This window comes from Prunus persica, chromosome G3, assembly GCF_000346465.2.
Source record: "Prunus persica cultivar Lovell chromosome G3, Prunus_persica_NCBIv2, whole genome shotgun sequence".
In the NCBI taxonomy this organism is placed as follows: Eukaryota; Viridiplantae; Streptophyta; class Magnoliopsida; order Rosales; family Rosaceae; genus Prunus; species Prunus persica.
The window spans coordinates 4,905,885-4,932,368 of NC_034011.1; the positions used below are offsets into that span (position 1 = coordinate 4,905,885).

General features: G+C 36.0%; 4 protein-coding genes across 10 annotated transcripts; 1 reads left to right on the top strand and 3 right to left on the bottom strand.

Annotated features, from left to right (window-relative positions):
* Window positions 3,912-5,199, top strand: LOC18782393 (dynein light chain LC6, flagellar outer arm). Its single transcript, XM_020558769.1, has 2 exons — window positions 3,912-4,693; window positions 4,801-5,199. Exons 1-2 carry the CDS (start codon window positions 4,556-4,558, stop codon window positions 4,963-4,965), a joined length of 303 nt encoding a protein of 100 aa, XP_020414358.1. The 5' UTR covers window positions 3,912-4,555; the 3' UTR covers window positions 4,966-5,199.
* LOC18781804 lies at window positions 7,952-11,719 on the bottom strand. Of its 2 annotated transcripts, none has more exons than XM_020561130.1 (13): window positions 11,563-11,719; window positions 10,834-11,149; window positions 10,307-10,466; window positions 9,958-10,158; window positions 9,826-9,890; window positions 9,699-9,735; window positions 9,536-9,615; window positions 9,383-9,469; window positions 9,229-9,279; window positions 8,894-9,115; window positions 8,602-8,695; window positions 8,352-8,492; window positions 7,952-8,275 (listed from the first exon to the last, which is right to left on the bottom strand). In XM_020561130.1, exons 2-13 carry the CDS (start codon window positions 11,044-11,046, stop codon window positions 8,190-8,192), a joined length of 1,437 nt encoding a protein of 478 aa, XP_020416719.1. In that variant the 5' UTR covers window positions 11,047-11,149; window positions 11,563-11,719; the 3' UTR covers window positions 7,952-8,189. The 2 variants fall into 2 exon arrangements, with proteins under 2 accessions (XP_020416719.1, XP_020416720.1); XM_020561131.1 differs by having other exon boundaries at window positions 10,834-11,473; window positions 11,591-11,717.
* LOC18784352 lies at window positions 13,054-17,506 on the bottom strand. Of its 4 annotated transcripts, none has more exons than XM_020558732.1 (13): window positions 17,354-17,506; window positions 16,848-17,125; window positions 15,950-16,109; window positions 15,287-15,487; window positions 15,134-15,198; window positions 15,011-15,041; window positions 14,834-14,925; window positions 14,680-14,766; window positions 14,518-14,568; window positions 14,146-14,367; window positions 13,790-13,883; window positions 13,529-13,669; window positions 13,054-13,413 (listed from the first exon to the last, which is right to left on the bottom strand). In XM_020558732.1, the coding sequence occupies exons 2-13, from the start codon at window positions 17,085-17,087 to the stop codon at window positions 13,328-13,330; spliced, it is 1,470 nt and encodes a 489-aa protein (XP_020414321.1). In that variant the 5' UTR covers window positions 17,088-17,125; window positions 17,354-17,506; the 3' UTR covers window positions 13,054-13,327. The 4 variants fall into 4 exon arrangements, with proteins under 4 accessions (XP_020414321.1, XP_020414320.1, XP_020414322.1 ...); XM_020558731.1 differs by having other exon boundaries at window positions 17,335-17,506; XM_020558733.1 differs by having other exon boundaries at window positions 17,321-17,506.
* Window positions 19,377-24,377, bottom strand: LOC18783126. Of its 3 annotated transcripts, XM_020558757.1 has the most exons (13): window positions 24,010-24,374; window positions 23,585-23,820; window positions 23,140-23,299; window positions 21,562-21,762; window positions 21,424-21,488; window positions 21,303-21,330; window positions 21,099-21,190; window positions 20,939-21,025; window positions 20,790-20,840; window positions 20,441-20,662; window positions 20,067-20,160; window positions 19,804-19,944; window positions 19,377-19,693 (listed from the first exon to the last, which is right to left on the bottom strand). In XM_020558757.1, exons 2-13 carry the CDS (start codon window positions 23,804-23,806, stop codon window positions 19,617-19,619), a joined length of 1,440 nt encoding a protein of 479 aa, XP_020414346.1. In that variant the 5' UTR covers window positions 23,807-23,820; window positions 24,010-24,374; the 3' UTR covers window positions 19,377-19,616. The 3 variants fall into 3 exon arrangements, with proteins under 3 accessions (XP_020414346.1, XP_020414345.1, XP_020414347.1); XM_020558756.1 differs by having other exon boundaries at window positions 23,585-24,374; XM_020558758.1 differs by lacking the exon at window positions 20,441-20,662 and having other exon boundaries at window positions 23,585-24,377.

Sequence of the window (26,484 nt, forward strand, 5' to 3'; positions counted from 1 at the left end):
GAGCAAGTATACTACTCTGTTTACGTTAATTCACTATGATGTTTGGGGACCCTTACCTATCACTATTTCTTCTGGCGTTCAATGGTTTGTCACATTCGTAGATGATTGTATACAGATGACATAGCTTTGTTTGATGAAGAATAAAAACGAAGTGTTTTCATTGTTTTAATTCTTCCACAAACATATGCAAACTCAGTTCAATGCCAAAATACAGATTCTTCGCTCAGACAATGGTGGAGAATTTGTCAATCATGACTTTCAGACTTACTTCTAAGAACATGGAATTATTTATGAGATGACTTGTCCTCACACATCACAACAAAGTGGTGTTGCTAAACAAATGAATCGACATCTTATGGAAACAACCCTAGCACTTTTGATTGGTGCTCAGGCTCCTCGTCATCATTGGATGATGTTATCGTCACCACCGTTCACTTGATTAACTGCATGCCATCTGTGGTCCTGAACTTTCGTACTCCCCTATAAGTTCTCATGCAACACGGGCCCTACCCTCTATTTTGGTGCTTACACCCTGAATCTTTGGATATGTGGTCTTTGTTCATCTCTACAAAAATCAACGTAGCAAGCTTGATCCATGCGTCATTCATTGTGTTTTTTAAGGACATGTCACTCATCATAAAGGTTATCGGTGTTATCACCCTCCTACCAGCCAGACCTATGTCACTTTAGATATAATCTTTTTGAAATCTGAGATGTTCTTCCATGATCCCGCATCCAATTCTATGTTTCAGAGGGAGATACAGAGTGAAGAGCAAAATTAGAGCAAGTTGGAAAGAGAAGAAATTTGCGTCTGCACAAAAGCGATAAATCGTCTTACCTTTAACGATCGATCGCCACAAGGTCTGGAGCATGGGTCTTCTCTCCACCAAGAAACGACTCTCATCTAACATCGACGATTGATCGCCCCGCGCATGGAACACAATGTTCATTTCTGCCGGAAACCAATCAATCGTCCATTCCCTACAATATATCGCCTAACCCCTGCGAATCTGCTTTTGATTTGAGCCTCACTCCTACAAACAACCTATAGCAACAAGTTAAAGACCCTCCCTCTCACTCAACAATACCAATGAACCAATCTCTTGAGAATATCTTTGAGGTAACTACTCCTACTGCACTTGTGAATTTAAAAGGTAAATATATTGGATATCAATTACCTTTCCGGTAGAATTGTGGGAAGCCATCAAATCGTTATTCACCATATATTGACAAGACATCAAAGTATCCAATTGTGAATCATGTATCCATTAAGAAACTATCTGAACCACTCAAGGCTTTTGTGCATCAGTTTTCCGTTATCTGTATCCCAACCAAGGTTGCTAAAGTATTGGAAGACCCTAAGTGGGTTCAAGCTATAAAAGAAGAGATGAAAGCTCTTGAGAAAAATCAGACTTGGAGACTGGAAACTTTACCACAAGGGAAAACGACCGTCGGATATAGATGGGTGTTTACTATTAAACATAATGCTGATGGATCTATCGAGCGATACAAGGTAAGGCTTGTGGCCAAATGATATGCACAAACCTACGATATAGACTATGAAGAAACCTTTGCTTTAGTAGCAAAGTTAAACACCATCAGAGTCTTACTGTCTCTTGCAGCTAATTTGGATTGGCCACTATACCAGTTTGATGTAAAGAATGCTTTCCTGCATGGAGGACTCACGGAGGAGGTGTATATGGACATTCTAACTTGATATAATACTACCAAGATTGGAATAGTATGCAAATTATGAAAGGAATTGTATGGATTGAAACAGTCACCGCGCGCATGGTTTGGACGGTTCACCATGAAGATGAAGAACAATGGTTTCAGATAGAGTAACTCAAATCATACTATGTTCTTGAAACATCAAAAAGGGAAAGTAACTTTAATAATCTATGTTGATGATATGATTATTACTGGGAATGATAAATAGGAAATATCTTAGCTATAAGACTATTTGGCTACTAAATTTGAGATGAAGAATGTAGGTGGACTCAAGTATTTCTTGGGAATTGAGGTGGCCCGATTAAAGTAAGACATATTTCTCTTTCAAAGGAAATATGTCTTGGACTTGTTGACAAACACAGGAATGCTATATTGCAAACCTGTAGACACTCATATTGTTCAGAATCATCATCTTGGAGAATACCTGGATCAAGTTCCAACTAACAAAGAAAGATATCAAAGGTTAGTAGGAAGATCGATATACTTGTCACATACCCGATCAAATATTGCTTGTGCGGTGAGCGTCGACAATCATTATATGCGTTCTAAGTGAAGACCACATGAATGCAGTTCTTCAGATACTTAGATATTTGAAGTATGCACTCGGAAAAGGACTTGTGTTCTCAAAACATGGTCATCTAAATATTGATGGGAATTCAGATGGAGATTAGGTAGGCAGTGTAACAAATAGAAGATCCACATCTGGTTACTTCATATTCATGGAAGGTAATTTGGTGACATGGAGGAGCAAGAAATAGAAGGTAGTAACTTTATCTTGTGCGGAAGCCGAGTTCAGAGGTATGACTAAAGGAATTTGTGAGCTCATTTGGTTAAGGAAGTTGCTTATTGAACTTGGGTATGAACATACGTCCACAATGAATCTTTTTTGTGACAACAAGGCTGCAATCGCTATTGCACAAAATCCGATTCAACATAATCGCATCAAACATGTTAAGGTGGATCGACACTTCATCAAACAGAAGCTTGAGGCTAAAGTGATTTAGTTTCCTTTCGTGAAGTCTGAGGATCAATTTGTGGATATTTTGACAAAGGCAATTTTCAGTAGAGCATTTCACAATTCACTGGACTAGTTGGGCATTGGTAACATCTATGTACCAACGTGAGAGGGAGTGTTAGCGTGACTTGTAGACCATTGACTTTCCTTGCTCACCAAGGATTCCCATATTAATTGTAATTTATTTACTTTAATTCCTGATTTCCTTCTATAAATAGAAATAAGAATTTATTATTTTACTTGGCCACTAAGAATCTGTTGTATTATATATATGACTGCCTACAAAGAGAGGAATACACAAAAAATTCTCACAAACAAATATTTTTTCATAATTTCTCATATTTTAGCAAAAACTTCCAATTGAAAATCATAATAAACGCCTTCATAACTTGTAAATATTTCAAGGCCGAACGACATGATATTCGTATCAAATCAAACCACCTCCTAAAAATCCCCATGACAAAAATGTCAACATCAACACCCCCTATGAAATATCATCAGCACATGTTCTCAAAGTATATAACGATGCGATTGTGTAAAGAGAGAGCAAATTGCAAGCTAGTGACTCTATTCACATAATCAACTATGGGTGATTCTCTGCATATAAAAATTGAAATAAAGGAGAAGTCAAAGCCAAGTAAATAGACTGTGCAACAAAATCAGGATATCAGGGAATATACCATGGAATTCGATTTGAAAAAGGTCAATAAGGAATTGTAAAAATAATGTTGCTTATTTATTTTCAAAAAAGAAAAAAGTCCAAGCATGAATCTTGTTAAATTGATCATATCTTATTATTGATAGCATTAAGAGGGGAAATGTTTGCAGATATAGGCGTAGTCAAATTGACTAGAGTGCTTATACTCTTCACTCTACACTTGAGTTCGAATTTTAGTTTAAATTGCTTATATCAAAAACAAAATAATAAAGAGGGGAAATGTTTAATAGGGTTTTGAGACCATGTAAGTAAATTGAAATGTTTTTAGAATCAACCCGTTAATAATTTTACTAATAATTTAGAGTAATGATTTCCCCACTCCAATTTTATCCACTTACACTCCTTTTTTAGTTATAAAATGAAGTGTAAGTGGATAAAATTGAAGTTGGAAAATCACCACTCATAATTTATTACGTAATGTTAGATAATATTTCAAGTTCAATACACCACTACGAAAAGTCAAAACAGAAGTTTTTGAAAAAATAAGATGAGATTCACAGACATGAGTAGACATCACTTCAATTTCTTGAGATAATTTCTTGGAAATGTGAGATGAAATTCACAAACATGAGTAAGCCTCACCTTGATTTAGGATCATCGGTAGACCTCAAAATCTTAAATTGTCAGACTGATGATGCAAATAGCAATGCACAAACCTCCAATCTTAGCCATACCCAAAAAGCAAAAAAATAAAAAAACTAAAATGGTCCATAACGTGGCAAGAGCCGTACTGGTTATATAATTAAAAAAATAGAATAAAGTCAAAGAAAATCCATAAAAGTGAGGAGAAAGACTGAGAAAAACAATATTTATTGGAGTACGTGCCAGGTTGGAACTGCCTTTATGGGCTTCAGCAAAATCTGCCCTGTGTTTATCTCTGTCTACCTCCTCCAGCAACATGTGCCATTTTTTCCCTCTTCTATTTCTGATAACCACACTCTGAAAATTCATATTAAAATCAAGAGAGAATCATTTCCTCCTTGAAGATAAGAACTACCAAATCCTACAAAATCCCAACTGGGTTTTCTTCTTCAGGCACAAAAACAGAGAGAGAGAGAGAGAGAGAGAGAGAGAGGCAGAGAGAAGAAAATATGTTGGAAGGCAAAGCTTTCGTGGAGGACACAGACATGCCAGTGAAGATGCAGATGCAGGCCATGGCTGCTGCTTCTCAAGCTCTGGATCTTTATGATGTCTTTGATTGCAGATCCATCGCTGCCCACATAAAAAAGGTACAAACTTTCTCCGCCACTTTGTCTAAATTAGCATAATTGAAGAATTTCCTCTGTTTTCTTTCTGTGGCTAATTGATGGATTGATTTTTTTTTTTTTTTTTTCAGGAGTTTGACATGAGATATGGGGGCGGTTGGCAATGTGTGGTGGGCTCAAACTTTGGGTGTTTCTTCACTCATTCAAAAGGAAGCTTCATCTACTTTACACTTGAGAGTCTCAGCTTCCTTATCTTCAAGGGGGCTTCTTCTCCTTCCTCCTCACCCGAAGGCTAACGCAGTGTTTGGCAGAAAAGAAAAGAAGTTGGAGATTCAGAAAGGCTGTACATGTTGCTTTTTTGTTTCCTTTTTTTTTTGGGTTTTTCTGGTTTTCCTGAACTGGGTGGGTTTTGCAATGGTGATGTTTAGGCTAGGCTATGCTAGGTAGGTACTGTTTTTTTGTGATCAAGTGCTTTGTAATGTTTTTCTATGCAATGCAATGTGATATAGCTTTTAGCTTTTTTTATTTATTTTTTACTTGGAATCTTTTGTTACTGTTTGTTTTGTGGAAATAATTTCCTATGTGACATTTTCTGGCTCAAAAGGGAAGAAAGAAGAGCCAAAATAACAGGAAAATGATTTTGGTGAAGTATTCACCAGAGGGGCCTTGTCTTAGTTTAGCCTAAACTATTTTTGTTTTGTGGATGTTCTTATCAGTTTTGTTTTTATTTTTTTTTTACTTTAGTCTTCTTTCTTTTGAACTAGTTTGGAATGGATATGCCTCGCTTAGAATTTTTTCCAATATTAAAAAGATGGTTTAATTTCAATTTAGTACTCTCCAGTTGCACTCTCGTTTGGTACACCGCATTAGACTCTGGATAGGAGTAAATAGTCTATGTCAGGTGTTTGGTGTCAACTTGTATTATTTAATTACCCGACTATTTTATACGGGTTGGGCTTTTAATACTCTTCTTACCTGACTAACTAATACAACTCACACACCCCGGTTTAGATAATACACGCTTAATTATACGGCTAGGGAAAAAGAACACGCGTTCTACAAAAAAAATCAGACGCTCTTTTCATATTCTTCTCCCTAGGGTTGTTCTCTACTATCTTCTCCACAGGTTTTTTCTTCACTCTTCTCCAGGTATCCATCTCTCACTCTCTCTCTTTTTCATACTCTCTCCAATATGCTTTATATATTTCAAATTTTTAGTGGAAATTAGGTTATGAATTTTTTTTTTTGGCATTTTTTTTAATCGAATGTTTTCTTTGTATGTGATATAGTGATTCGACGTTGTGAGAATATTTAGATTGTTGGTATTAAACAGAGTATTGCCAGTTTTCGTCCAAAAACAAACAACTGTGCTAGTGTTGATAGTTTAGTTGAATACATACATACCTGACGACTAGGAGAGCAAAATTACAAAATTAAAATTGTATGAACCTGAATTTTGGGAACCATTTATTTTTCTTTGTCAATTGCTATTAGAAAAGCAAAGATGGACTTGTCTATTAATGACCAAATTAAGGCACTACTGCTAATTTTGGAGAAAGCAAGTGATGAAAAAACATTCCTGACATTGGATGGTGCTATGAGAAAAGCATTTGTTCTTCTCTTACTTGGGGCATGGGAGTTGTGATTCACTCTTTGATGTAGTTTGGTTTATGAACAACTTTCTCTTTTGCTCTTATCACCTTAATATGTGATCACTTTGAATTATACATTATTTGGTACTGTTTTTATTAACTTATGCGAGTATGTTGGAATTTTTATGAGATATTACAATTATGATAATGGGTTATATGAAAAAAATTCTTGGCAAAAACAATTGAAAAAACAAATCTTGTCATATGAATCTTACCAAAAAAAAATTTGTGTAATTTGAATCTCAATTTCCATTAAAATTATCAAAGATTTTTATTTTTTATTTATATTTATAAATAGTCTGATCTGATGTTATCCGAAACATTACCAAACACAGTATAACTTAGTCAGATTATTTATCCGGAACAGCACCAAACGCCTTATAATATTATGAATAAATAGTCAGTACTCTCCGGAACAGATTAATACTATCCGACGGAAATTAGTCAGTACAGTCCGACGTACCAAACGAGCCCTTAAGATAGATTAATTTCATTTTAGTACTCTTCAATTTAAAAAATAAATTAATTTCAATTTAAGTACTTAGTCAATAAAATACCCTTAAAACACAAAAATGTGAGACCTACGTGGCATATGAATGGAATGTCCTGGATTGAGACAAGAGTGAGTCAGCAAACCAAAGATATCTCAATCCACCTCCTCCTTAACCCTATCCCTTTATCCACCGCTAACCTTTTGAGATTCACATATTTTTTCCTATTTATCTTCTCAATCACCAAGCCAATTAGTAAATGATGTCGATAAATCTTTTTCCAAGGCAAAAATAAAAATAAAAATTAGAGTAGTATTATCTTCCACCAAAAATATAAAATCAGCCTGGGAATTAAGCAATGCTTATGACAACCTTTGTTATCTACCACAAATTGCTTGTAGTTCTATAATGGTGAATGTTGAGCATGGTAAACTAATTTTAATTTGAAAGGGGAGGAAAGGATGCCCAGCGACTGATTCTTTTGGCTAATTTTATTAATTTTCATAAGTTTTTTATTTTATTTTTAAAATCAGCGATATTGGATGATGTGAGAATCGAACCTAGTACCTCAAGTGTAAGAGTAAGTACTCTTAACAACTTGAGGTATAAGCCACTCTTAACAACTTGAGGTTAAAGCCCCTTGCATAAAGTTCATGTATATATATTTTTTTTGTCTGAAAACATAAAGTTCATATTATTAGTTTAGTTTACATTGTGTGATTTGATATTTTTTTCAAGTACAAGTGACAGTCTAAATTATAAGGGGATGAGGATTTCTCACACATACACACACTCTGCCACGGTGCCATAGGGTTTTGAACTTGAGACCAATAGTCTGCAAATCAAGGCCTTTTTTCACTGAACTAGACCCGATACCTGCGTAATTTGATTTTTTCAATCGCCATTTGTTTAACAAAAAATTTCACCACCTACTTTTACTACTATTATTATTTTTCATATACAAGCCATATTGAAAAGGGTATTCAAACCCAAAAATTCGGTGACAGAGTAGCTACTCTTAACAACATGAGCTACAAACCTCACTTGGGTTTGGCATGAACGAATAGGCTGATTTTTATTAGCAGTATCTTGTAGTTAGTGATGTGGTGGTTCAAATACTTGTCAATTTCATCCTCACCTTATCCTTGTGAAATGCATCCATATCTAGAATTGTGTCAATACAAGTTTATGCATCTGAATAGCAAGTATATCCAACAATTTTAAAAATAATAAACAAATGCAAAGCAGAAAATTGAAGTTTGACTTTAGCATTACTGTTGGAACACTTAAAATCATATAATCATTGCAACATGATTTGAAGTGTGAAGAATTTTGATGGTCTGGGAGTTAAGGAAGTCAAGAGAAGAGTTAACAAGATTAGGATTTCTGTGGGCACATGCTCTCAAACCACAGGTATTCCTTGTGCTCAATCTTTTTCACCATGTTTGCTATGCCAACCCCACCTGTTCACAAACAAAAGCTATGTAAAACAGAAAATCCATATCTTGATCTGGACACATATGTAAAAATGACACATACCTAATGTCAATGCACTCACAAATATTGTGAGAGCCAGAATGAAGATGATCAAGGATGCTCTTCCTAATGCTTTGATCACCTTTCCTACTAAATATTGCCCCATGATCGCGGAAACGATAGCAACAGCAGCAAAGTAGAGAGCTGCAGAAGAATCACAATGAAATAAAAGCCCACATTTATGACTAAGTTGAAGATAGAAATCATCTTCTAGACTTATTGACAGAGAAACTTGAATGGTTAAGAAATTTACCATATGGAATTGGAAACCGTTTTAGGAGGTAGTATTCTACCACAGACATGGATGAAGAGAATGTCATGATAAATGTGGCTGTGGCACTTGAAACCTGCAAATGTAAGGAGGATTTAAAGGTGTCCAGTAATTTCCTAGAAAGTTTCTGATGGATAGCTTTTCCCCTTTGAGGGGTGCAAAAAAGGAAATGAAAACAATGTGAATTGTACTGTAATTAATAAAAAAAATTGTAACTTTCAAAGGAAACAAACTCAACTGCAGAACTTATCAAATGTTGAAGCATGAAATGTACCTGAGGAGGAATTCCCATCTCCAAAAAGACTGGGCCCATAATAAACCCTCCACCAAGACCAAGCAACCCACCAAGTAATCCAGCTACTATGCCAAAGGCACAATAAGAAACAAGCTTGTGCACTCTCCAGTTTGCACCACCTTCTCCCTTGGATTCAATTATTCTGCTCCCCTTGTATAGCTTAACTGCCTCATATGAAGTTATCCCCACGGTCACAGGAATCTGAACAAAAAGAAGGAAGAAAAAGTTCCCATATGCTTAGGTTCTTATTTCACAATCATCATTTCCAGCCACAAGGAAGATAGCTTTCCTGATACAAGCAGCATGGAAGGTACCTGTAAGAGATTTAATATCCAATATACCACTGAACATTTCGCCGCGTAATTCTGTGCCAGCAAAAATGAATTTCTTATTAATCTGACTTCTTAGGGAAATTCCAAATAAATAAGCTATCAAGGAAAATCAACATCATATGTACTTGATTGAAACCTTAGCAATCTGCAATGCAAGTATTATGATCCAGACAATAACTATGACCCCAAGTTGCCTCCAGCCAACATTGTGAAGAATAGAAACCTGGGAAGGTCACAGAAGAAGTCAGTCCCTAAAACCATGCATAGAGTTTAGTTTGAAAATTCTAACCTTCTTTCTTTTAGTTTCCTTGGTTTCAGTCGTGTCGTTGCCTACTTCTCCCGGGATAGTTATGTCTTCACTGCCAGCACCTAGTTAAGGAGCATGTTAGCCTGGAAAAACCTATAGATGACAGACGTGTACCAGAAAGTGAAGAAATGAGTGACCAACTCACCTTTTGATTGCAAACTTTTGGAAGCATCCAGCAAATTCTGAAGAAATGAAACAAGGTGCAGTATTAGATGGACAACATGATGCAGAACATACAATCAGCCTAGAAAACAAGCAAATTTTAAAACTACCTTTTTTGTGATGGTTTCTTTCTTCCACGTCTCAACGCCTCTGAAGAACGACCTAGTTGATGTGCCTGCAGATATACATAATTAAGTTGTCCAAGTGCGAACAGGGAAGGATGCAGTTTAGAAAAGTGTTACCTAAGAGAACAATAATGAGTAAGATTGTGATCATCCATTCAGAAAGAACAACATTCAAAGAAACTCCTATACTGATCCCCAGCACCAACATTGGTTGGAACAGAAGTGCAAGATCATAGTCAATGAGGGGCAACTCGAGTGTCGGATGCCTGAGCCTTAAATTGTAGAAGACAGTTGCAGCTGCTCCACTTGTGATCATACCTGACCAACCACACAGAAACATGCAAAATCAATTTTCCTGCTTATTATTATAATTCTTTGGAATTTTATAAAACTAATGTATTTGAGTTCAGAAGAGGTGGCTTCCTCAGAAGGTGAAAAGGGAAAAAGCTGTGATGAAAGTATTTACATTTTGATATTGCTGTTGATGATTTCTGATCAAAGCCAATAATCAAGGTGAGCATTGGAACAAAAAAGCCACCCCCACCAACACCTCCTACACTCCCAAATGCTGCCCCAAGGAATCCAATTATCGTTCCAACGGCAATTTTCCAGCCAAACCTCATTTCCTGTGACCCAAATTTCAATGAATAATGCACCACAACATTTCTTAGTAAGGATTATCTAGAGTGCCAGACCTTCTAAAATCTATTATTAAGAAGAGAAAAACAAATGAGTCCATGCTTTTTGGCCTATTGGTAACAGAGAAGTTGTTTCTTTGATGATAAAACAGAGGAAGGTCGGAGGGAACAATAGGGAACGGAAATTGAGAAGTAAAACAGTATACATAAATATATAGGCCCAACTTTTAACATGCTTAATCATTCTTAAGCAACATTTTCTCACCAGCCAAACAGTATTCAGCTTCACACAATCAGTCTAGAATCACCGAAAAAAAATAATATATCTGACAAAGTTAATGGAAATTGGACTTACAGGCCAGACATGCTTATAAACCACTCCACCGGGATGCGAAAGAAATTTGGACGCTCGGATTAAGTCATTAGATTCAACCTCTTCCCCAAGAGTCTGACTTGAAGGTTGCTGCTCCAAAATTTCTTGTGCTGAAACAAATACTAAAGCTAAAACAAGGTAAACCATTCCAAGCAACCTCAGACTCCACCAATTTGATCCGCTCCGAGCAGCCATCGGATACCTCAGAACTTCCTCCTCAAACCCAACAATCGAAACAGAACATTTATTCTAACAAATACTCATGGTTGAAACCAAAACCATGTTCTTGTACCAAGTTCTGCAGAATTTTAAAGTACTGTTAAGAGGAATACTAATCTCTAGACATAAGCAGTCAATTTTGGAATCTATTCTTGTGTTCAGAATTTTTCCTTGTAACTGTACACAAAAGTGGTACTTTCTCTCTTTGTCAAAAGTATAGTGGTAGCCCAGCCGTGGACTAGTCTCTCTCAAACTCCCAGCCAAGAAGACATTTCATGTTCAGATTGCATGCAGGAATTCCATGCATGAAAACAAGCTTGAGGTCTACTAATTCACACACACACCCCGTCCACTTTCAACTACCAGTTGCCCGTCTGCTTCCCATGCCATGATAACTATTTTTCTGATGAAATCAGGAAAAGAAAAAAAAAAAAGTAGCAACAAAAAAGACTGTAAAAAAAATTATGAAATGAAGAATCAAATTATTTAAACCTTGAATTTCTTTGTTGTAGAAACCCACTTAGCCCAGCATTATGCAGACACCAACTGACCAATATCTGTGATGCATCCACCATTTTTTTCTTGTTTCTTTGTGTACACTGTTTTTGGTAGTCTTCACTGGCTATGGTTTTGGTTGGAACTTTTATTTTAATTTATATATTCTTGTAGTTTTGGTGGACGGGAAACTTAATTGTTCTTTGTTTAATTGCTTGTGTTTTGGCGTTTATTTATTTATTTTTATCTGGCTAGAAGTTATTATTTGTAAAAGGTGAAGGAGACGGAAGAACATGATGTGAAATGCATTTAATTTAGTGACCGACTTCTCCTTGCTTCCGAGCATCCCATCACATCAAGTTGGTTCACATCAACAAAATTCTGGTAAATTATTACCGGAAGTATTTAGAAAAAAAAGAAAAGAAAAAAAGAAAGGGAATTCCATAAAACAAAAGGTAAATTGAAAGCTGTAAATTTTGGTCACTTTGCTTCCACAGGCCTTTTGGTCTAATGATATTTCTCTTTTATCAAATTCAATGTTTTATGTTTAAATATTTTCTTTCTCATGTCATTATAGTACAAGGTTAAGACAACAGAATGAGAACAAGAAACACAAATCTTGGTTTGTTTGAAAAATCTTCATCAATTGGATTTTACATACCTATGAGAAAAAGCAAATATCATTCTCAAGTGTCGCAACCACAAGATAAATGCCACATCCCGTATTGTTGTGTGGTAAATGCGAGACCACACAAAATGTATCAAGACTGTAGATGGGCTTCACCCATCCCAATTTGGTTTGGGCCATGTCTAGGTCATCCCAAATATCATGCACAACTCGAGACTCGAAGGTGACAGGACTTTTTTTCCAATCAGATCTTGATAAGGATTTGATCTAACCGCTTATCAAATATGATATTGATTTATAATTTGAAAACATAACATGTTACATTATCTAATAACATCATACGTTGAACATGTCAAATATTGCTCCGTCTTTTGTTGTCTTTGTTTCAAATTGTCTAAGCGTTGCCTCCACCAAAAAAAGATATTCAATTGTACCAATCAATGGAAGTACATGAAATCTCCCCACTCCCATTTTGTTGAAATGATTGGAGTGTCACCAAATTAATGGAAATTTACTTGGAACACGGCATGCAATTTTTCATGTGTTCTCATTATTAATTTTCTCAGTGGTCCAAACAGACTGCATTAAACAAAATCCAATTTTAGTCAAAGGCACCAAGAAAAAACTAACCCGTTCATATTTGCTTGATGTGATAGAGATATAAGGTAGCAAATAATTAAGGGAAGCTGTTTTGTCGATTGTGTGCATAACGTGAAGGATGAATCTTTGTCCATAGGAAGCCAGAAGCAACTTTGGCTGATTTTGTATATTTTGCTTTTGCTGGTTTAAATTGTATATCCTGTTCAGGTTTTTAGCCCTTATACATAGCAGGATACAAGATGCTTTCTTTACTTGCATGATTTCACCATAAGAAAGGAAATTATAATAAAATCCCATAAATCATTAGGAAAGCAACTGATCATGCAAATTTATTTTCCAAATCTCAAAAGGTACAAGCCGAATTGCTGCTCAAGAATTTCAGGACAGTTGGTTTCTCTTCCCTCTCATGCTAGTGATAACTTGTAGGACCAGCTCAGTTGGTCCAAAAAAGGATCCAACTTTTGTTGTCAAATCAGAAGAATCTTGCAGCTTAGGGTTTGCGATGGTGGAAGTGGAAGCAGAAAGTCACTGAAACTAGGCATCATAAGTGCAGATGTTTTCAAATCCCATGTACTCTTTGTGCTCAATCTTTTCAACCATATCTGCTATTCCAACCCCACCTGTTTAAAAACACATTAAGCATCCATTAATCATTTGGAGGAAAATAAAAAGATACCCTAATCCATTTCATGGGTAGGAAATGATCACTAACATAATGTATGAATGAAAACATACCTAATGATATTGCACTCACGAAGATTGTGAAGGCCAGAATGAAGATAATTATAGATGCTCTCCCTAAAATCATGACCACCTTTCTCACTACATGTTGCCCTACAATGGCAGAAAGTGTGGCTACAGCAGCAAGGTAGAGAGCTGCAAGACAAATCAAATAACACTGACTAAAGCCAACTTCAAATTATTGGAATAAGTTTTATCTTCCTACCATTCAACATTCTATAATTTACCAGAAACTTGAATGGCTACGATGGTTACCGTATGGAACTGGAAAACGACGTAGGAGGTAGTACTCTATAACAGACATGGAGGCAGAAAATGTCATGGCAAATGTGGCTGTGGCACTTGACACCTGCATGAAAGCTCTCAAACAGAGTGAGCCAGGCATGAAAACAAACAAGTATATAGCACATAATTACCACTTATCATTGAAATATCGTCTTCGCCAGTGGTAACAGGCAAAGTGAAAGATGGTCATTCTCATTCAGCTGTTTTACCTTAAGGATGACTGTTCTTAATGGGATAATTAAATGCTGGATTATATGTAAGGAAATTCAATAAACACAAACTCAATTAGTCCACTCACTAACATCAAAGAGAAGTATAAAATTCACCTGAGGTGGGATTCCCAGCTCCAGAAAAACAGGACCCAAAATGAACCCTCCACCAAGACCAAGCAATCCACCAACTATACCAGCTATGATGCCACAGGCACTATAAAGAACAAGTTGGTGCACTTTCCAATCTGTGTTCGATTCGCCCTTGGATGCAATCACTCTACGTCCCGTATACAGGTTAACTGCCTCATATATAGTTACTCCGAAAGCAACAGGGAGCTAAGAATTCATTTGAGGAAAAACAAGGAAAAACATCATGGTTTTGAACCAAAATTCATTAATTCAATCTCAAATGAGGGTCGTGTTTGAAGCGTGAAATATGGAAAGTGAAGATTTATGTTTTCTTCTGATAAGGGACATGAAGGGTACCTGCAAGAGGTTTAATGCCCAATATGTAGCTGAACAAGTTGTGGTATAATTCTGTGACAACAAACAAGTTTCCCATCAGTCTGACTCAATGTATAAAAGCAAAAAGGGGAAGTACCAAATCATAAGCCTATAAAGAAAATCATCCAAATAGTAGATAAATACCTTAGAAATCTGCAATACAAGTATTATGACCCAGACAGCAACAAGAACTAGAAGTTCCTTCCAGTAAAGATTCTCAATGATAGGAACCTGAGAAGGTCACAGAAGTCAGCCTCTAAAATGCTTCATGGAAAATATGAACTGCAAAGATTAGCACCTCTGTTCTTTTAGGTTCCCTGATTTCTGTTGGAGTGCCAATGCTTGGGCCACCAGGTAGAGGTTTGTATTCAACTTCTTCCCTAGGATCCCCTGAATGAAAAAATATCTATATATTAGACTGGTTCAAAAGTTGAAGAACCATTGCTAGCAAAAAGAGATTGAGAGATCAACTCACCATTCGACTGCATTTGTCGTCTAGCAGCCTCCTGAAAATTGGAAAAGTAGAGTGAGCCAAGATGCAGGGGATGGATTAAGTTATGCCATATTTACAAATCAAACTAACACAACTTAAGGTGACCTCTTTTATTATAGTTTCTTTCTTCCATGTCTCAATGCCCTTGTAGAATGCCCTAGTTGATGTGCCTGCATGTCATCGTTATACAACTCAAACAAGTTGTCCAATTGATGAAACAAGAAAAGCACGGAAGATTTCGTTTCAAATAACTCTTACCTATGAAAGTAATAATTAGCAACACAGTAATCATCCAGTCAGCAAATATCACATTGAAAGCAACTCCAATACTGATCCCAAGCACAAGCATTGGTTGGAAAAGAAGCGCCAAGTCATAGTCGATGAGGGGCAGGTCAAGCGTGGGATGCCTTAGCCTTAAATTGTAGATAACAGAAGAAAATGCAGCACCAGTGATCATACCTGACCAACCAGCACAAGCATTCAAAATTGCGTTCATTTTTATGGATTCATTCCGTGAAAGCAACAAAGGACCCATATGTTTCTATCTGTCTGCATTTTTCGGTCTCTCCTCGTGCAGGATCGAGTTGCATGCGAGAGATGGTATTAGCTTGATATATATTGTTTGGCACATTTCTTAACAGTTTAAGCCTTTCACTGAGACAAATAGTCAAATACTACTATTAAAATGTAAGAAGGGAAAAGAGAACTAGAAGTATAGCTTTTTTCTAATGGTCATAACCAGAAGTATACACTGATGCATAAGTTGAATAATTGCATCAACACTCAAGACTTCAAATAGCATGACTTGGGATGATATTTGGGGGTGCCTAGTTGGATTTTATAAACGCTGCAATAAAATTTGAGGCTTTTGTTGCAGCTGAAAACTGTAAAAGAGGGCAAAACCTGTGAGAAAGGACTTACACTTTGATATTGCTGTTGATGATTTTTGATCAAACCCAATAATCAGAGTGAGCATTGGAACAAAAATGCCACCCCCACCAACTCCACCCACAGTCCCAAAAGCAGCCCCAAAGAATCCAATTACTGTACCCACCACAATTTTCCAGCCCAATTTCATTTCCTGCATATCCAATTTCACCACATCATAAATAAGTCAAGTTTTGAACACTTCTGCACCCTCAAAAAAAAAAAAAAAAAAGAAGAAGCAAATTTTGAACTATTTGCAAGCACTATATATCTAGGCTTCTGCTGCTATTCCACAACCATTATCATGGTTTTTCAAGCTTTAGAATCAAATTCGGATGGTAGTTTAGTTTTAAATTGAAAGTATGCTATATCAAATCAGATTCAGATTAAAATCCAGACACCCCTATCAGAAACCACCATAGTCCACGAAAAGTATCTTCTTGTAAGTTTGTGGCTGCTTGAAAGAATCTTTTTGGGGTTTGGTTATTTGTCATGGGCTGAAATTTGCTATCAAAGAGGGTTGAATTCCCCTGCTTATCCCTTTGAGGATATGAGTAGGTCTTAAGACCACCCCAAAAAAAAAAAGAAAAAAAAAAAAGAAGAAGAATCTCTTTATGTGTTTGTATTAGATTTTGTGAGTGTAAAACACAGACTAGCTACAGCATACACAATCATGTTCATCTGTAATAATTCCTTTACATAGACTTTATTATATGCTGGATAAATGATGTTTTGATAAATAAAGCACTGCAAAAAGTGCCTTTAAATAAAATAAAAAAAAGCTTCATAGACTCATAAATTTATCACAACCCACAACCACCTTTTCCTGTAAAGAAAAATATAGGACTTACAATTCAAAATATATGATAAGGGAAATGAAAATTAGACTTACAGGCCAAACATGCTCATAACTCCATAATCCTGGATCTTGTTGCCATAGAAAGTTGAACACTCTGGTAAATAGATCAGTATCAGATTGAAACTTTTGAGTCCCATTAATGTATCTTGAAGAAGCATCATCTTGCTCCAAGCTGGTTCCTTGTGCTGAAGCAAGTACAAGAAAACCAGTCACAAGCAATATTGCAGTCCACCTTAGACCCGACCATTCTGCCCCAACAGCTTCTGTAGCCATGGATGCAGATTTATGTCTGAATCTTTGTAATGAAAACTCTGAAAACAAAAAAGGAATAATTTCCAGTTATATAAAAGAAAGCGGGGTAACCCAAATGCATGCATTAATAAAATTCTATATATAGTAAGAGTTGCATGATCACAGACATATATGGATATGAGAAAGAAGCTAACCAAAAAGAAAGAGCAATAATAAACAAAAGGAAAAGAAACTGGAGCTCAACTGAGTCAAACCAGAAAAGAGCTACCTAGCTTCAGCGTACTCACTCTATTATGGCCCTGTAATGTCAGTCATATAATTATATATAGGATGGCTCTCTTATGTCAATCATATCATTTACTCTCTCTCTCTCTCTCTCTCTCTCTCGCCTTTTTCTACAGGAACAAATTTTTTGAGAATTAAACTTCTTTCAGGATTTAAAAATAAACTCTGCATTCGAGTTTGATTATCTTTTTTCGTAGTTTAGATTAGATTAAAGTAGAATATTTTTGTAAAAAAAAATTAATAATAATAAATAAAGCTTCTTTTATTATAGACTCATTCCATACTAAAAACATTTATAAAAAAAAAAAACCCTTGTATTACACTTATTAAATTGAAGCCAAATCTGCATTAGTTACTTATTTTTTTATATGGCTATTTTGCCAAGGTAAATAATGATAGCAAATTAAAAGTCATTCACTTCGGTCAATATTACTCTTAAATTTTGAATTTGACTTTAAGGTAATCCCTGAGCAATGATTGTCGAAATATGTTTTTGGTGATCTGCATTAGCCATCGATGGGGGCTTCAATAATTGTTGGGGGGGGAGGGGGGCGGGGGGGGTGTACTGTGCTCACTGTAGCCACACAGACCTTCTGTTTCAAGGCCATCCACGTGTTTTTTAAGGTAGAAATGCCCTTTTTCTAGTTAAAAATAAAATACGTACTTTTTTTTTTTGGTCGAAACTTAAAAGGGAAGGTGTCATGAGTTCAAACTTCACATCATTGAATTTTCGTAGCAATAATACTTCTTAAGAAAAGAAACTCTTACTTTCTCGTCAACTATATGATTTGATGTATTTGATATATATTTGTGTTTTTATGAGTAATTTGTACATATATGGCACACAGTAATCTGCAACCCAAGTATGTAATTTGAGTGAACATGTCATTCACATGCATGTGTGTTGGTGTTTTTTTTTTATTTTGATTTTGTTTCTTTCTTTCAAAGCCATAAGATTCAACACTAATTACAAAACTCATTTGTAATAATAAATAATAATAATAGAGAATAGGATCTCAAACTAATATTCCAACAAACCTTGTTTACTGTTGAGTATACTTATTTATCTATAATATTTCAAGGGAAGTACTGATTTCATCAAAATAAGGAGTTGAATTCCGATTACGGATTACTTATGTATTTACTTCATATAGAGAAATGAAAGAAGTAAGTGGGGCCCACACAAATTCAAGAATTCAACTCTTGATTTTCGAGGAATTTGACTCTTGAATGAGAGGTAATATTCTAATTTCTGGAAAACTAATTAGCCCGTCATGAATTCATTTTTTTCCCCATTATATCCTCACACAAATTTTAAAATTCTAAATTTGTCATCCACTTTAACCCAATAATTTATTTAGAACAAGTGCATTTTAATAATCAAACTAGTTTCAATTCCGATTCATGAGACTTTAGTAAACAACTTATAAGAAGTCAATTCAATTCCTACCCTAATTCCACATAATTTGGTAAATAACTTTAATATTCTAGCTCCTCCTCAATTCAATTCTTCCTAATCTAATTATGCAGTCCTGATCTCTTGGACTACAAGGGTCCAAGAGATTTGTGGTCACTCACCATTGGATGTAAATTCAACGATTCACTCACTCTTGTATTCCTTTTTAAAAACTTTTTTGAACAATTGGATTAATATCCAACAATGGGTGATTACAATCTCTTGGACTCCTATAGTCCAAGAGATCGGGACTGTCTAATTATGATAGTAAACACACCACGAGTGTATAAATAAATGATGTGAACATACAAACCCTTTACAAATAATTTTTTATTTTTATTTTCAACACGTGATCTCGTGGTATAAATAAATGATGTGGACCTACAAACCCTTTTTTATATTTATTATTATATAAATTTAAAACATGTGATGTTAGCTAGAATTGACTAGACAAGCAAAACAATACCACACAAGACAGACAGTCTTAGATCACAAGCTGTGGGACATGCCTATCCTGAGCCTGAACCCAAACCTAAACCTAGGTAGAAAGGTTGTTAACACCACCATGCCCACCTCCTTTACATTCAATTCATATCATAGACCATAACTTAATGAGTTATCAACACCTCCTTCCTTCCCATTGGATATATAATGTTCAAAAAAAACAAAAACAGAAGACAAATACAGGTCAACATATGCTTTTGTTCCCAGAAAGAGAGTTGGAGATAACTTATAGGACCAGCCAATTCGTAGGTCCAGAAAGCTTGAGATTGGGGAAGGGAAGACAGAAGTCACTAAAACTAGCCCTGCTAATTGCAGATGTTTTCAAATCCCATGTATTCTTTGTGCTCTATCTTTCCAATCATATCTGCTATGCCAACCCCACCTGTTAAAATAAATAAAAAAAATCCATTAAAAAGAAGCCAGAATCAAAATCATAGGGGAATGACAAATATAAGGTAGTCTCTTCTGCAAATCAATCAAATGTTCACATACCTAGTGATATTGCACTCACAAAGATTGTGGAGGCCAGAATGAAGATAATTATAGATGCTCTGCCTAATACACTGATCACCTTTCTCACCACATGTTGGCCTACAAGGGCAGACAGGCTGGACATAACAGCAAAGTAGACAGCTGCAAAATAAATTGACAATGACCAGAGCTGGGACATCAAATTATTGAATTCCAAAGAAAACCTTGTATTCCTACCATTCAACGTTTTATCAACAGAAACTTGAATGGATGAGAGAAGTTACCATAAGGGACCGGAAAACGTTTGAGGAGGTAGTACTCAACAACGGACATGGATGAAGAGAACGTCATTGCAAATGTGGCAGTTGCACTAGATACCTGCACGACAATTCTCAACCATTGAGCCAGGATGGAAACATCATCATTAGAAAAGAAGGGGCCGGCGTCTCTTAAATGATTTTAGGACCACTTATCTATAACGGATAGGAGAACACTTATCACGTATCACTTGAGTGACATTGTGAAGACAGTGTAATGGGAAAGTGTGCACCTAATTTTGAGCTGTTTTTAACTAAAAAGAGAAAGGTGGGACCTGTTTCTTACTGGGATTGAATGCTAGAATTATCTGAGGAAATTAAAGAAATATGTAAGTATACACCTGAGGTGGGATTCCCAGCTCAAGAAAAAGTGGTCCCAGAATGAACCCTCCACCAAGACCAAGCAATCCGCCAACTATACCAGCTAAGATGCCACAGGCACAATACAGAACAAGCTGGTGCACTTTCCAATCTGTGCCTGATTCTTCCTTGGATGCAATTACTCTGCGCCCCTTGTACAGGTTAACTGCCTCATACGTAGATACTCCGAAAGCCACGGGGATCTAAAATAAAAATTTAAAAACTACTGAACGACGACTCGATAATTCAAGCTCATAATGGGGATTGTCTTTTCTTATGCAACAAACGGAAAATGCAAGTGTTTTTTCTTGTAAAAGACATGGAAGGTACCTGCAAGAGATTTAATACCCAGTATTCTGCTGAACAAGTTGTGGTGTAATTCTGTGCACAACAAACAAGTTTTCAATGCATGAAAGCAAAGGGAAGCGCCAAATCATAAGTTTCTAAAGAAAATGAACCGCATAGAAATGGATAAAGACCTTGGCAATCTGCAACGCAAGTATTATGACCCAGACAGCAACAAGAAGTAGTAATTCCTTCCAGTAAACATTCTCAATAATAGAAACCTGAGATGGTTATAGAAGTTAGTCTCCAAAATCATGTGTCTAAGGAAGGACATTCAAGCTGCAAAAATTATACCTCTGTTCTTTTAGATTCCTTGGTGCCTAATAGAATGACATTGTTTGGGCCACTAGCTAGAGGTCTGTATTCAACTTCGTCACTAGAATTACCTGAATCAAAGATACTTAAATATTAGACTGGAAACGAATCCTCGTTTCGATGCCCAAATTTGGATAGGTGAAGGAACATTGCTAGCAAAGACAGAGTGATAGATAAACTCACCATCTGACTGCATTAGTCTGGCAAACTCCTGAAAATTCAAAAACTAGTCAACTGAAATGCAGGGTTTGATTAAGTGAAGCCGCATATACAAATAAATCCAATAACTAAATTTTGAGACAACCTGTTTCATTACAGTTTCTCTTTTCCATGCCTCAACACCCTTCAAGAACGCCTTCGTTGATGTGCCTGCAGGAGGTCATCATAATACGACTCAAACGAGTTGCCTAAAATGGAACGAGAAATTTCATATAATTCTTACCTAAGAAAAAAATAATTAGCAACACTGTGATCATCCAGTCAGCAAAGATAACATTGAAAGAAACTCCAATACTGATCCCAAGCATAAGCATTGGTTGCAAAAGAAGTGCCAGGTCATAGTCGATGATCGGCAGATCAAGTGTCGGATGCCTTAGCCTCAAATTGTAGAAAACACTTGCAGCTGCTCCACCAGTGATCATACCTGTCCAACCAGAGAGAACCATGCCAAACTGCTTTCAGGTGTGTTTGCTGTTGATTATAAGCTCTTAAGCTGAGTTAAGAGTTAGTTAAAACAGCATATTTGTTTTCTTAATTTTATAGCCAGGTGTAAAGATCCTATTGGATAACTAAATGAATGGCTGAGATCACCTCGTGATGTAAGGGATCTAGCTACTGTGCCTAACGGTTATATTCCTCACTCCAAGTGCGTTTGGTTGTAATGGAATAGAAGAAAACATTCCTCTGCTCCAAGAAAGCAGAGCAGTTGTCATTTTTCGTTTCTTCCTTCCTCTCTCCCTTCGTCACGCTCACAGTCTCACTCACACACATCAGAAAACGCTAACATTTGCAAAGTGAAAAGCTAGATAACTTTCCTATTAAATAAATAATTCCACGAATGGTGAACTTATTTATAATTTTTTTTTTGAAAGGCAATGGCACACACATCATTTGGTGGAAAGCAAAGAACCTAATTGAAATTAAGCATCTCAAATTGCGATCGGTTACACCCTCCATGGAGAAAAACAGAACCAGAAGTATAAAATGAAGCATAAATTCATCATGTTTATTTCTATAAACAGCAGTTGAGGGGCCAATAGGTTTCATTTCAATATTGCATCAACATTCAAGTAGCATACAGTTTCTAAATTACTGAGATGATCTTAGGGGTGCATAATCAAATGTTGAAAAATAATGTCCATTTGTATTCTACGTAGTTCTAGAAGAATCATGAATACAAGGATGGTTCTAGAGTTGTGGAGAACATACTATGTCGGCTAGACAAAGAGAACTGAAGTTGGAAGAACTCTCAGAGCAAGAACACTCATGTTGCTAGATTATGGCGGTGGAGCATGATGGCTAAACAATAGCCACAAATATAACGTTGTACAATTAGAATATTCAAGATGAAGCCACACAATTGTGGCTGGAGTAAAGAAGCCAAGTCGGTGGACTTGGTGATGTCGGCTAAGAATGCCTATAAATAGGCATGCAATGCAACAAAGCAAGGCGGAGTCTAACAAAAAGAACTCCCAAACTAATGGAGCCAAGAGCTACCGAAACAAAGCTATGTTGAGGAGCCAATAAGCTCACCAATCTAAGTGAAGGGCCAAATAGCCCAAACTATTCTAAATCAAGCTCTGTACTATTCTCCTCCAATATAATAAAATCACTTTGTTCAACTATTGTCCTATTGTCCTAAAGCCCTTCACACATAAACCAACAATGGTGTCCGAGCATCACAAACACTCATCTCGCCGACTATATTCCAACATCAAATTATAAATTTGCCAAGATGAGATGTTCTAGTGCAGTCATGGAAACTGGAAGGGAAGGGTAAAACCTGTGAGAAAGGACTTACACTTCGATATTGCCGTTGAAGATTTCTCATCAAATCCTATAATCAAAGTGAGCATTGGAACAAAAATGCCACCTCCACCAACTCCACCAACAGTCCCAAAAGAAGCACCGATGAATCCAATTACTGTACCGACAACAATTATCCAGTCGAATTTCAGTTCCTGCATATCCGATTTTGCCACATCATAAGTTGTACAAGTTTTGAGCAGTTACCGGCCAAAAGTTTAAGTCTTGTTGAACCATTTTAGAACAATAAACAAAGGGTGTTCTAGCATGCACCATCTCTACTTCCATGGTTCCACAATCAATCAAAGGATCAAACTATTCAATTTTCTAAGCAATTCAGGTTGCAATCTGCTCTTGTTAGAAGGAAAAATATGGGAATGGCATATCAGAAATATCATGAAGGAAAAACTCATCAAGAAGGCAATGAAAGTTAGACTTACAGGCCAAACATGCTCATAACCCAATCGACCCGGCTGCCAAAGAAAGTTCAACACTCTGTCGAAATAATAGGGTTGAAACTTATCACTCCCACTGTAACTTGAAGCATCTTGTTCTAAAGTTTCTTGTGCTGAAGCAACTACTGAAGCTGCTAGAAGAAAACCAATCACAACCATTGCAGCCCTCCTCCTAAGACTCCACCATTCTAATCCAACTTGACCCATCTAATATCTCCAACCTACAGAATATCAAACTTCCTTAAACCAAAAGCTCTGTAAAAACACAGTTCCTATTTGCTGCTGTCCCTCACTCTCTAAGCTGGAAATGGAGTTGCTAGCCAAAACCTAGAAGTAGAGTTAGCTTTGCTTTTTATATTTATATAAACATGGTGACTTTAAATTTAAAGTTATAGAGAACTGCGTGTCATCTGGACATGAAAGTACTAAGAAACTTCTTGCCAAAAAGAACCAAGAAGATTTCAGAAAGGAGCTCTGTTTTTGTCACACTCTGCCTCCCTCTCTCTCCCTCTGTCGTCCAAAATCTGTCTTGATTGTCCCTTTCTACCTCTCTCTCTCTCTCTCTCTCTCTCTCTCTCGCGTCCAAAATCTGTCTTCACCGTCTCTTTCTGCCTTTCTCTCACTGGCTCTCTCTTCCGTTTTCTCTCTCTCCTATATAAGGTGGAATGGAATGGAAATCTCATGAATCTTTTGTGTGCTTCTTCAAAATATTCCCATTCAAACCATAAGCCCGCTTCTCTTGCAGACAATAATAAGTAAACAATTTTCTATTTAAACCTCACACTTTTCTTTGTTCATCCTAATACTTAAATCATTAATTTTTTAAATTTTATTATTATATAAAAAGACAAAAAATATCATCCAACTTAATACTTAACCATGTACATCTATGCACGCATGCCCACATACCCCACCACTCTTCATATTAAGTTTTAGAAAAACATAAACTCCTCTACACTCTATTGCCATATTATTCTTCTCTTTTAATCCAAGAAACTAACTACACTCTCATCTTCTATTCACAAACTATAAATAATAAAATAATAATAATAATAATAATAATAATAAAATAATGTTGCTACACAATTGACAACGTTATTATTTTTATCTCTTTAAGTAATGTGAGGTTGAGGTGAACTTATAATGATGAGGGGCAAGATAGCGGGATATGAGGTTGATGAATTATTTATTTATTTATTTTTTCTGTTGGGTATGTATTTTATGATAGTTTGAGAAGATAGTGAGATTTTCTTAGAAATTATAAAAAAATTAAATTAAAAGTTGATAAACTTAGAATATATAGTGAATAAAAAGAAATCCGAAGTTTAAATAAAAAAAACTCATAAATAAAATATCTTTCGTCCACTGGGAAATGTTTAGCAAATCATTCCTAGGATGTTATCCTCTATAATCTAAAATTAGCTTTTCATATATGGCAGACATTTTGTGCTTTATTGGGTCCCGAATGTATCATCAATTGGAGTAAATTATGTCTTTGTTTAAAAAGTCGAAAAGTGTTTCGCTAATACATGACTCAAGAAATATAGATTGATGTAAACGGTTTTTAGATATACATATGATTTTGGCAAGATGTTGACCTACACTTGCCTTTTTCTTTTTCTTTTCTTTAAGGAAAGCTAACACAGCAGGATATGATGCGCAAACGTGGGTTGCACTCGTTGTAAGTACAGTGAATACGTCACTTTGCACTTAAATTCGAGTTTTTTTATCTGTAAATTAAATTAATTTAAAATAAATTATTACTTGTATTAAATTTTTTTTAAAATAATAATAATTGGATATGATGGTTATTTCTCAACATAACCAACCAATTAATAAAGCAAATAGGTCCATGAACTGCATTGGTCCATCAAGTTGGGAGAAAGGAACTTGACTTTTGGATCGACCTATGGCCGATCTCCATGAAAAAAATAGCACTATCATCAGCATGTGACTGAATAGGATTAAATGATAATTGAGCTGCAATGATTTGTTTATCATGGGTTCCGTCAAAATTAAGCAACTGTCAGAACGGGGTACAGAAACAAAAGGGCTGAAATACACATATATCTCTATAAAAAAAATTAATAATAAACATTTTATGCATCCAGCATAACATGTTGCCCATGATGATAATGTGAGGGAGAGAAGTTTTTGCATTATTTTGATACAAGCGATATTGTGGAAAGAGAAGATCGAACCTAGGATCTAGAGTGTAAGGTAAATACCTTTAACCACTTAAGCTACTAATCCTTGGAAAAGTTTTTGCATTATTTCATCAAATCTTTGATGAATTAGAATCTCCATGAATATAAGATCCTATCTAATACAAAAACCATGCCAACACCACCAAAATGTTCATCCTAACCGCAATACAATCTGTATATTCCACAATTCCATTATCCATCCCATACAATTTATACAACCAAACACAAACTTAGCAATGTGATTTACCCTCTTGTTACACATAAAGCGAAGTGTTATAACAGTACAACACATAAATAACCTAAATCGCTCTCTGAGGATTGGAGTGTAGAGAGTAGTGTTGTGTGATGGTTCCGTCCTCCAAGTTGAAGATACCCATATCAAATGGTTCATCACTGTGTAATGTTGGCCAATTTGATAAGTAATCATCGGTGTAATATATGGAATTTGACTGTCATCCAGAAAACTTTGAAGCTAAAATAGAGACTGAGTGATTGCCGCCCACGAACAAAGCCTCATCTCCAATGCTTTTCACCTCAACATTGTGCCCAATAGATCCTCCATCTTCATACACCCACTTGTAAACGACGAAGTGTGTAGTCTGCAGCCTAGTATCATACCTAAAATGACCGTCACTTGACGCATAAAATTTTAGGATATGCAACAAGTCTCCCTTAGTT